The 12,755-nt window shown below is 37.5% G+C and overlaps 2 protein-coding genes across 2 annotated transcripts in view; one reads left to right on the top strand and one right to left on the bottom strand.

The window, feature by feature from the left end:
- LOC146477179 (astacin-like) overlaps nt 1-12,755 on the top strand; it is a 211,470-nt gene that overhangs the window by 18,255 nt on the left and 180,460 nt on the right. The gene's annotated exons all lie outside the window — the stretch shown is intronic.
- Nucleotides 227-7,702, bottom strand: LOC146477182 (uncharacterized). The gene is made up of 2 exons (XM_085113530.1): nt 7,431-7,702; nt 227-1,086 (listed from the first exon to the last, which is right to left on the bottom strand). Exons 1-2 carry the CDS (start codon nt 7,510-7,512, stop codon nt 227-229), a joined length of 942 nt encoding a protein of 313 aa, XP_084969656.1. The 5' UTR covers nt 7,513-7,702.

Below are 12,755 nucleotides of genomic sequence, written 5' to 3' on the forward strand. Positions count from 1 at the left end.
TTTTACTCCTTAACTTCAGTGTAACATTTTATGTTCTTAATCAGTTGTTGTTTCTTTCCACACAATATTAGTTCAGATTAAACAGAATAAAAACAAGGCTAAAAGTTAAGAATTTTTCAAAACAATGGGGATTTTATTGCGATTACATACATTTTTCATAGGTACTTATTGACTTTGATGTGATGTTCTTCTAAGGTACTGAGGGAAAATACATATTGCCACGACCTCAGTCATCTTCCTCCTCCTCCTCCTCCTCCTCCTCCTCCTCCTCCTCCTCTTCCCCTTCCTCTTCTTCGTCCTCCTCCTCCTCTTCCCCTTCTTCTTCTTCTGGTCCTTCAGTTGGTTCAGGTCCTTCTGTTACTTCTGGCCCTTCTGTTTGCTCGGGAGCTTCGGTAAGCTCTGGTTCTTCGGTCTCTTCTGGTCCTTCGGTTTCCTCTGGTGCTTCAGTTGGCTCAGGTGCTTCGGTCTCTTCTGGTCCTTCGGTTTCCTCTGGTGCTTCGGTCTCTTCTGGTCCTTCGGTTTCCTCTGGTGCTTCAGTTGGTTCAGGTGCTTCGGTCTCTTCTGGTCCTTCAGTTTCCTCTGGTGCTTCAGTTGGTTCAGGTGCTTCGGTCTCTTCTGGTCCTTCGGTTTCCTCTGGTGCTTCAGTTGGCTCAGGTGCTTCGGTCTCTTCTGGTCCTTCGGTTTCCTCAGGTGCTTCAGTTGGTTCAGGTGCGTCGGTCTCTTCTGGTCCTTCGGTTTCCTCAGGTGCTTCAGTTGGTTCAGGTGCTTCGGTCTCTTCTGGTACTTCAGTTTCCTCTGGTGCTTCAGTTGGTTCAGGTGCTTCGGTCTCTTCTGGTCCTTCGGTTTCCTCTGGTGCCTCAGTTGGCTCAGGTGCTTCGGTCTCTTCTGGTCCTTCGGTTTCCTCTGGTGCCTCAGTTGGCTCAGGTGCTTCGGTCTCTTCTGGTCCTTCGGTTTCCTCTGGTGCTTCAGTTGGTTCAGGTGCTTCGGTCTCTTCTGGTCCTTCGGTTTCCTCTGGTGCTTCAGTCGGTTCAGGTGCTTCAGTTTCCTTGGGTGCTTCTGTTTCGCCTGGGGCCGCAGTTGCTTCTCCTGTGGATATTTTGAGAGGAGAAAGTTATCTTGTTAGTCAATACAAGAGTTAACATAAGGATTTTCGCGGCTAGATCATAACGCATATAGATCATAATAAGAAAATGGAATCAGGATTTCTGTGTAGGCCTTGAAACAAGTAGGGTACATGAAATGGATTACATTTCCTCCTTAGGGGTTTGTGCAATGAGACATCAAGGAGGTTTCTTTCAGGGCTTAAATTTACACTGCAGAGTTAACTCATAGAGGCCTTTTAGGTAAATAATTGTTAACTATTGCCATCTCTTCAGGTGGAACGTGTCCTTCAGAAGGATTATTACTAGTTGTGCTCAACTCTCAGTGAGGTTCAAAGAAATGGGTAGAGAATGAGTAAAGGGATTGGTCAACATGCAAATTAAAATAATTAAGTCCATACCGAGTTTTTGCAGCCTAAACCAGTGCTACATTTGCTTATATTTCTTCCTTAGCGCGCGATTTTTCATGTTGGAATATTTCTATTTTTTAATAAACCAAACTTAAGTTTATTACAGTAACTTCCGTGCTTTAGATAATTTTAGTGTTCCTGTATTGGTTTTGTTCACTTTTTGGTTTACTGCAGTTTTGGGGAGATTCAGACATGCAATGGCGAGGCCAAGATGGTCGCCGTTTGGAAATCATGACGTAATTTTCACGTTATAGACGTCATTACTTCCCATTGCCGAATTAAGGGGAAACGGGTTGGACGTCCTATCTAGCGTCCAAGTTTCATTATTATAGCTTTAATGCTCTTAGACTTATTGAGTAGGCCTAGGGATTGCCACGCCACAGAGTACGAAGTAAAAGCCCCGTCTAGATATGGTTAAGGTCTGTTTATTCTACTTAACGTCTCTGTCTCATAAGGCGTTGGCCGTAAATACGCGTTTACTTCTACTTAATAACATATCAACCCTGCTTGAACCATCAAAATTGTGAGCAAGTCCCATTGTTGGACCTAAATATTTCATGTCCTGAAAGTTTAAATATCACAGGTGTTTACTTAAACTGTACATGATAACAAACAGTCTTTACTTTTCTTCAATGAAAACTGATGCAGATTTTGGTATCAGCATGTATTAATTCTATTTTTTCCTAGTCTACCGACACATTTGACCCCATGCCATGTTTGTTTTGGAAGGTTGCACTTTGCTGCAATGTTAACTTTTCAGCAGTTGGATGTTTATTGGACTACTTACTGTTATTACTAGTTGAGTGTATAGTGATGCTTGAATTGTTATAAAGCTTTATTTGATGAAAGCGGACCAATCAGATTAAGGATAGCGCGGTAGTTTGTCTTTCACCAGTACAGCCTTGATAGGAATTCTGAATACGGCGTCACAAGTTCACTAAGTTTGCTCTTCCATTCGTGCCTGTTTCAAGAAGGATGGCTTTATTCTGCTAGTATTTTTTTTTTCATCCTTCCTGTTCTAATATATTCTGATGCGATCCGGAATCCAGAATCCGAAAGCGAGTGTTTGTTCATTTGTATTTTGAAGTATTAATCCGTTAAACAAAGTTGGCTTATCGATTTACTTTTTCCCTTTGCATGACCTATACGACAACCTGTTTAGAACAGGATTATCAGAAAATGAGCAGCAGCAAACATTATCTTTAAACGTCGTAGATGTGTTTCGTTTATTCTTTTGTCTCTGTAAGAAATCATAACGTCTTCCCGTTTGTTCATTCAGCATTTCGGTTATTGGTACATTACACCAAGAAAAAAAAAATTCACAAAGAAGAACTCATTTTTGGCTAAACTCATTTTGCATTTCAACTGTAGGGCATTGAGGACTATTTAAAAGACCAATGACAAGCTGTAAACGAGTTTAGTTGAGTGAAAAGATATAATATATGTACCAACTTTTCGTTCGGCTCAGTTGACGTGACCGTAATAACAAAGCTGTCCTATGAGGCGAGTCGGCTGTATTTGAAATAGGTTGTAATGAATCCTTGTGCTTGATATTAACTGAGTCACTTAGATATATAGGAGGAATATATGAGGAGGAAAAGTCATTGATTTTTAAGCAAAAACTAAGGTCTTCACAAATGTCCGTCAGCGACCTGGCATTTCAGGTTTCACAAGAAATTAGTCACAAGAAATTAGTCGTTATTTCATTTCATTTTGTTATTTCATTCATTTATTTATTGTTCGGATTTACATCCAAAGCTGTGCCTTTTTGATTAGCCCTTATTTTATTTATACTACGAAAGCTAGAAAATAATGAACGGCAGAGAGCATAATCATGGTTCAGGACGAGTAAATTATTCTTTTCATGAATATTCATAACATACCGAGATAAAGCCCGCAGTACGAGCGGCAGTCGCAAACTGGTTTTCAAAAGTTCTCCAATGCCTCTACCAAAAAAGTAACACTTCATTGTCGACTAAATGACAATAATACTTCCGTCATGTTAAACATTTGATTGCTTTTGTTCAGCACAACCGATAACAGACGTACACAGACGTATGGAAACTTATGCCCCTTTCATACCAAGGTTTAAACACGTTTAAAAGTAGTTTAGTTAACACACAGTTTAAAATTGTTTCCTTCATAAAAGCTGCTTTCGGAGTTTTGTCGGCTACAGATTTAGCACAAATGAAAGCATAAGTTAAACTTTACTTGAATCCTATGTCAAAGCCAATGGTTCAGCTTGCTGTTACCAATTTTCATTTTGCTAAACCTGGTTTAACTAAACATGTTTTGTTGGTGTGAATGGGGCTTTAGTTTTGACCCATTGTTGACTTCGGATTGGTTGATTTCAATTTCAGACGCGCGGACCGTATGGCACATTACTATTAATATAACTAACAGTCATGGTCGCTAACCAAATAATTATTCGCACGCGAAAAAAAAGTCATGTCACATTCAACGGTAAAAAAATGAAGACATTCAAATATCACGAAAAAAACCTTTGCAACCTCGTGTAGCAAAAATTTTAGTTTTCGTTTTTGAACCCCTAAAATCTGTGTTGGTTCTTCATATGAGACGATTGACGCTGTTCGTGCTCTTTGGAACTGACGTAATCAAGACCCCTGTCAAACTTACATGCAGACCACCCGCTTGGTTAATAACAACATATTTTATCTCAAGTACAGATTTTCGTGGAGATTTTTGACGCCATCACCTTTTTAACGACCACTAAACAAGAGCTTTTCCTGTCCGTGGTGAGGAGAAAAACTGTGAAGAATTCGAAACATTCCAGTTACCGACCGTGGCTCACGAATGTCTATGCTTAAGTTCCCTAATTAAAATAACCGACACTTCTGCGGGACTTTAATCAAAATATATAATCAAATTTCTTTTTCATCAAAGTGATAAGTGAGAATCACACTACGAACAAAAAAGATGCAACTTTCTTTGAAGAATCAACGAGCTTTTCATTATTGTTCTCCCACTCATGTACGGAATGTTAGCCTTCACTAAGGCAAACTCGGCAAAGTATCGGAAATTAATTTCTTTAAATTAGAAATGTAGAGATCCAATCGTTATATTTGTTTGAGGTTTTTTATAACATTTTTTGTTTTTGTTGTTGTTGTTGAATTCGTTACTTCTGTAATTACAAACTCTCCCGTGAACTCGCCGACATACCAGCAGAAAATTACCTGATACTCAAAAGCGAAAGAAGAGCATGTGGCAGCCATTCATTAAGTAACATAGTTCTTCCAAGCAAATAAAGACGTTTTTTTACTAAGTTCTCCTTTTTCCAAGAACAATTAGAGAATGGACCTCCCTTCCCGAAGAAATTGTAACAACAACTTCGATTGACTATTTTAAATTTAAATTTAGCCGATCTTATGTTAAATAACTAATTTTAACTATGTTTTGTTTTATACAATAATTGTTGGCGATATCTAAGGATTTTTACAGACTAAATAAAGATTAGATGTAGATTAAATTCGAGCTGCCAGGACATTTGTTACTAACGAAATTTAACGGCTTTTGTGGCAACTCTAGTATTAGCCAGTTGTGTAAATCGCCGGCAGTTAATCGGTAAAACAAAAAACGTATGGACTTTCATTCTGGACCTAGTATTGGTTACGTGCGCTAGCAACAAAAATATTAATACTAACGTCATCCAGGTTTCAACGGAAATAGTCGTTTTACTTTTTTTTTTTTTTTTTCAAAACACGTCCTACTTCTGAACATTTCTTTGCCAGATATGTTTCACTTATGGATCCATTGTCATCTTAATCTAACTATTTATCAAAGTAATTAAAGCACAAAAACCAACTCGACAATGGAATATTGCATTTTATCGTAATTCCCAAATGCGTGCATTGTACAGATGAACAATAAGGATGAGAAAGATATTGTTGTGTGTTTTAATTCAGTGATTTATTTTAAAAATAGAAATTACAGCTTTGCAGCACGGAACCGGGAAAATTGACATACTTTACTTTACTTATACCTTAACTGGCGGTTTCTCTTTGAGAGACGAAAGACATCAACAACACGACATTCGCAGTAATAATTTTAAATAGACAAGATCGTGATTACAGATGACTCTGTATTCTAAATTGATTGCTGGTTTAAGTGATTGTTGAACCATGGTGCGGACAGCTTTATTGATTAGTGAGGTTCGTGATGTTGCTATCATAAGACTTTTAACGTTTTTGTGGATACAAATATCTACGAACGGAAACTTAGAGTCAGATATTAGCATCTGCACTATCTTGCGTGAAGTATGCTATACAACATCACCCCACTCAGAGGTGCTTTCTCTTCTCCAAAGTAGGGCAATTAATTAACAGAACACTGATTTTGCGTTTAGTAAGATGAGTCACATAGTCCCTAACCACTTCTGATTATTCGTTGGAAAACGTTTTCCCATCAGTACAACGCGTCTATGTAGAGTCAATGGAACATAAAGGAATACAAAACCAACCCGTGCAATCCCAATTTCAGAAAGAGATAAAATAGCCGAGAAAAAAAAAATGCACTCAAAGGTAAGTCACCAACCACGCGACGGCACTTCAGGTTTATCAATAAGACAATTCTGCTGTCCATTCACCTCCTTGTAAGTCTATACAGATTCCATAAATCATAAAGCAAATTCGGCAAAGTATGGTGCTTTTCATTTTGGTGGTCGTTTTGGATTGCATAAAAAAATTTACGAGATGAAAAGAGAACAAAGCTGAAACGCATTCACTGAACCACAACGTTAACGCCGCCTGAACTTCACTTAAAGAAAATTGACTTAATATCACTAACGGTTTGTCTTACGTCATGAGTCTGTACTGCACCTCAATTGCTTTAAGTCGCTGAGTATTATTTTACTCAATTTTCCTCTTCATCGTCATTATAGTATTTGCTTTTGTAGATGAAATTAACTCTCCTGAGCGTTCCATTCAATTACGACTTATTTTTATTTTATTTTATTTTATTTTATTTTATTTTATTTCATTTCATTTTATTTTATTTTATTTTATTTTATTTTATTTTATTTTATTTTATTTTATTTTATTTTATTTTATTTTATTTTATTTTATTCTATTTTATTTACACTTTAGGGACGAAGATTATATCCTCTTAAATGACTTTTTTTTGTGGTCAATTGACGTAAATCAATTTTGGGTATTAAAATCCGGCAAAACTCTACTAAGACTTTCCCGACGATACAATGTTTAATGTTTCAAATGCTTTGCTTAACCTAGTAAAGAGCGGACTAAGAAAAAAAAAAGACTCATGAGAAATATATTTACGTCAGTCAGCCGGAACGTTAAAATGAAGTAAAGTTCACAGCGTTAGCTAGGCAAACGGTGCCTTATTTTTTTATGTTTTTGAATCCAGCGTGGAACGTATTTGCAGTCAGTTATATACGATCAAAAATACGCAACATTATATGTAGCATTTCATAGTCTTGATCAAATGATCAGCAGGCCTCGGTGACAGAAACGGATTTTGACGAATGGAATTTAACGTTATAAATTTGATATTGAAATGGCAATGTATAACAGTTATTCAACTTGAGTTTTTTAAAGCCAACAGGTTTCCAGCAATATTAAACTTACCGTGTTTTCTTTAGTTGCCACCCAGTCAATACGAAACATTTACTTACAAACGGTGTTTCTTTAGTTAAAAGATAGAGTGCTCCTCACTTTTCTTAAAGACAAGTTATTACAATTATCAAAGTTTCTGCTCTTCATATAGGGAATTTAAAAGCTTACCAAAAATTCGACTTTATCTGTTCAACAGGCCTATAAATTTACTCTTGTTGAAGGGTAGTACACGACAAGATAACAATGACAGGTTCCTTGTGAATGGCACGAACAGCTGAAAAACTATTAAAACATTTTAAAAAGAGACTTTATATTATTTTTCAACTAACCTGGTTGTTGGGGCAAAGGAACACCTGAAAGTCGCCCCACTGAAGCCACAAGGCAAAGAAATATGAGGGACTTTGAAATCATCTTCAAGAGCTTAAAGCGTCGTTTGAGACCTTTGAAGGGATATGAACAATAACACCCTCCTATCTTTCTGAACAATTTATAGGCATAATCATCAGTAATTTGAAATTGAAACGATGAAAAACTATTGTTCAAGTCATTTAATACCCTTATGAGGACATTAAATGTATAATATTACACGCAATGTGTAGTTTAATTTTAGGAAAAACACATTAAGCCGCGTGAGATTTTGGCAGGAATTGCTTGGTCATTATTAAACAAAGCAACTCAATTGAAGTTTCTATAGCCGGTGCTTATTGTAAATAAGCGTGCCTTCACTATACTATGAGCTATATCAATAATGAAAAGGTTTCTTGTTGAAAATGTGATTTCTTTGCAAAAGAGCCCTTCCAGTGAGAGGAATGCGAAATTAAGTTATACTGTTATTATTAAAAGGCAATAAATGACCGCGAGCCGTGCAATGCTTTTTTTTTTTTTTTTTTTAAGAGGGGGGAACTTCGTTTACTTGGTAATTTTTTTTAGAGAATCAACATTTTATATAAACATTTTTGACGATAGATAATATGAAATTTAAATATTAAAAAGGTACACAAACCTGAACCTCAAATTTCACAGTATCTTATTAAAACTGAATAGTATTCTGCAGTATGCGTTATAAAACCTGCATTCCAACACAGGGGTTGAAATTTGGTTTTAGTGACAAGAATTCCTTCTTTTATCAACACTATCTTCAAGTTCTCCATCTAAATCTGTACGCAACCATATAATCAATACTGAGTTGGGCTCATTTTATAACTATTTATTGTTCAACTTCATTTCGTAGGGTGCATCTGAGTATCGTTCCATATAAGTGCAAATAGAAAGTTTCACGGCGGCCATGTTGGAGGAACAGGGAAATAAGAAGTGTTTAAGATTGACAATGGAGTTTGCAATCTCCCAAGCTCGTCTTTAATTCCAGTGGATGATTCGAGGAATGCCGTATGTCCCTATTTTTTTTTTTATGTTCCACGCACAAGGTTGCTCTCCAAATCTTGAAGTATGTCCAAATGAGAGATTAGCTGTCCGCGTTGATCTATGGAGTACGTCAACGTTAGAATTGAAATGGTAGTATAAGCCAATAGAAGCCGCATAGCTAGAGTCCAAGACAGGCTCAAAACTCAGTACTTACCGACGTGTATAATTATATGATAGAGAATTTCTACGGAAAGGCGCACTAGTAATATGACTCGATCTGTGATTGGGAATACTCACGGCAAATTTGGCGATAATGCCGATGCTAGTGACCATTAATTGTATCCAACCGTTTAATATTAACATCACCGTTGTCATCCTCTCGACTTCTTTCGAACGATTAAAAGTGAAAATAATATATTAGAAGCCTTGTCATCAGACAGAAAACTTTGAATTACAAAGTTCACGGTGTAGTTTCCAGTGCTTCTCAGATGTTATGTTGTGTTACAGTTATGTTATGTTACAGTTATGTTATATTACAGCCAAACCTGAAGCGACCACCATCGGAGAGGTGGCTTGCTGACTGTCTAATACAGGTTGACCATGAATCAGACGTGAACGCATCAAAAGAAGAAGACCGAAATGAAACAAATGGCCATAAAACGTTTTCTACTTCTATTTGTAATTTTATTGGGATTTGTGATACGAAATTAAGGTGTTTTATTATAAATATGGGTTAACAAAAATATCAATACATATTGAGATATTTTCCTCGTAGGACATGACGGTTATAAAAATACTCCGTGTCGGCACTTTATAAAATTGAAAACTGGCCGCTCAAAGCAAAACCTCTTAGCAATATCGGTTTGACCGGCTATTATGTCCCATTACATAGGTTGTCCATGCAGGGTGGCAAATTATATCAGACCACAAAATTAATGTTTCTGTTCCGGAACTGATCTACTCCAGAGTTTATCGCAAAAGATTCTAAGTTCAGGGATAGCAACAGATCCATAAACGATATGTGATCTTGTTTGACCACAAAATACGTTATATTTCTTTGTTTTGTTTTTGCCTTGATTGCATGAAGTGACTCGTGAAGGGCTTAAATATACAATTGCATTTACGGGAACATTTAATGTGAATGGAGCGAAACCGGCACAAGATACCCAGAGATAAGAGTTATCATCAAACAGTCCTCCACTCTCTGGTAGACACGAAAAAGAACTCATGCGTACCTTAAATGGTTTTAATTAGTTCGACGCAAACCGGAATTGAATAATCTCAGTGATATTGAAATCCATCGTAACAACATATAAAATTGAAACCGCAACCCATGTCAATTATGACACAGCGTTATGAAATGACTAACTTTTAACACGTTGCCTCCTAATAAAGAGGTATTTTCGTGCACTTTATGATCATGCGAGAAAAGCAGATCTTAGCAAGATGAAAATTAAACCATGCATAACTATCTTACATATTTTTCCAAATAGAAGCTCAATTAGAAAAATGCTAGGTTATCCCTAATATTATTTAGAAAATTCGATAGCGCTTTAGATCTGCTTTTCCTGCATGGTCATAAACCGCACAAAAAATGTTTCAAAATTAGTAGGAATCTTTCTTAGGATAATAGAGCTTCACGAACCTTCCTTAGATGCAAAGAACGTATTCGCAAAAGCAATAGGCTATAATATTTGACAAGTTGGCAGGTGACGTTGATCGAGACCCACAAGGTCTGTTGCTGGCTTTTTCAAAATTCCGTGAAGCGTATTTTTAGATATTTCAAGTTGAAACATTCCTTTGATAGCCGAAGGCGATGGACGTTTAAGTAAACCCAGTTGTAAATGTCTTCTTTTGATCGGAGTACTATTTGTCTTGATAACGCAAGGCTCAGGAGTAACTAATATACTGACAAGTTGTAACACTGAAGTATAGTTTCGCAGCCAAATTTACTTGTTACAAGTGGTTGATTTATTTACGTTTGTACGTTATTTATTTCGGTAATTTATCACTGACTGCTCTACCCCTTATCTCCACCCGCCTCGACTAGCACCTGCTATTTGCGGGCGGAAATGGACCTTATGTAAATGACAGTTGTTAAGGATAATAAAGTGTAATAGATAGATTCTGTATTTGCAGAGTCATGTTCAATCGCGTGACAGTGTATGTGCGCATGTCTATCGTGGCAAAAAACACTAATTCATTTATCAGGTTTTCCTAGTTTCCTAGTTTAACTTTAACTCAAACAATCGAAATTCAGAAGACAGTAAAGCATCATCACGGAAAATAGTATGAAAGTCATAGTAACGGAGAAATGGAAATAGATGCGATATGCGGGCTCCCAGATTATACGTAATATTTCATTCTAAAATGCCCCTCCCCCCAACGTTGGCCACGGAGGATTCTAAAATTTACATAGCAATTTGAGTGGCAATGGTCCATGAAACTATACTTCAAAGTACTTCATTCCTTCTTTATTATCTACATCAAGAAAATGCAGATATGTTATGTTATTTCTTTGTTATGGTCCCCAAGATGATACCTGATCAACTTCAAAGAAGCATGAGTGAACCCAGAAACCCAGAAGCCGTGATATTATGCTAATGATTTGAGTCAGTTTTTAATATATATCAGCCTGTTGTTTAATTGTTTGCTTGTTTCTCAACTGAAGCATGAATATGTTTTAACATAAATTGCTTAACTTGCAGACTTCACATCTTACGAAGCCTAACCGAACCCACGGCTGAAGAAGGATGACAGCCTACTGTCCGTGTAGCTGGCGTGACAACTAGCTGTACAATTTGTCATCCTCTCGTTGTTTCGAAATTCCATTCCATACACTAGCACTGTGGTAGGAAACGATTTAAGTCGAAAATATGCGTCGCAGAAGAGCCAAACATAGGTGTACCTTTGGTCACATGAGACTGTTTACTATCTTCTGTCACCGGATCAGCAGTGTTGAATGAAGATCAAATTGCAACTGTTTATTTTCCCTCCTTCCTTTTGTTAAAGAATCTTATGCCGTTCTGATTGTTGTTGTTGTTGTTGTCGTTAGTTTTTAGTTTATTTTTTTATTTTAATTAATTTTTTTTTATAATAAAATGATATATAACCGAGAAATGGTGAAAAGGAACTAGCCGTATCAAATGCAAGAGATTTCTTCGTAATGGGCCCCGTTTATATGGAGAAAAGTTGTCCCGGGTAGAAGAGTCACTCGCCTACCCGAGCTACCCTGGGCGAGCCAACTTTTCCCACATTTCCTAACAAAATTTGGCGAACCATTTACACGAGAAACAAAAAAGTTGGCTCGGCTGGAAGGGTGACCCGCCTAGCCGGGTCAACCTTTTTCGATGGCAGGGTCACCCTCCTAGCCGGGCCAACTTTTCTCTATATAAACACTTTGGCTCGCCTAGCCAGGTCAACTCCGTCAAGGCGAGACAATCAGAGCATGCGCGAGCGCTGTTGACTCGGGCAAAGAGGTCAACTTTTTTCTCATGTAAACGTTCGCTGAAGGTGACTCGGCTGGGAGGGTGACCCCCTTTCCTGGGACAACTTTTCTCCATATAAACGGGGCCTTAGTCGAGTCTTTGATAAAACTTGTTATACCTTTTTGCCACAGCTAAAATGGAAGTTACGTGTTGAAAGAAATCACGGTATAGAGGGTCTTAATGGGGGTGCTGAATTGTCAGCTATTGGTTAAAATTTAAACCATGTCCCAGCTATCAACGAATTATGGTGGATCTTTAGGTCCTTTACCTCTCACTGCCCCCCCCCCCCCCACCCCGCGCCTTTTTTCATATCGCATCAACATTACCCAGACAATCTCGATTATAATCCGAAACGTTCCGAAGAACTTTCGAGGAATTCAAATCTCTTTCGAGACTTTAAGAATACTGCTTTGCCATCTACTGAAAGCCTGACGACTTCTCGGAAAGAACTTGTGAAAGGCTCCTGGCTATTTTGGTCTACAACTTTTTCTCCAAGCATTAACAATTACAGACTTGTGACAATTTATGTACAAGTAGGATTCACACCATACTCAAACCAAGTTCTATAGTTTATAGCCGTCAGTTAAAATTGTGGCCCATTCTCAGCTATTGATCAGTTATACCCATGCAGAACCTCTTTATACCGCTGCCGTCGGTGGTTTTGCAGCTGTAAAAAAAACGATTGTCTTTTTGTTTAATTCTCACTAATTGCTTAAAATAAATGTATAAGTGCGCTGCTACTCCTTCAGTTAGAACAGTGACTGATATCGTCCCCCAACGTGGTCAAGTATCCGTGAAAGTAAT

The sequence above is a fragment of the Pavona decussata genome, unplaced genomic scaffold, assembly GCF_977016875.1.
Source record: "Pavona decussata unplaced genomic scaffold, jaPavDecu1.1 SCAFFOLD_71, whole genome shotgun sequence".
Taxonomy (NCBI): Eukaryota; Metazoa; Cnidaria; class Anthozoa; order Scleractinia; family Agariciidae; genus Pavona; species Pavona decussata.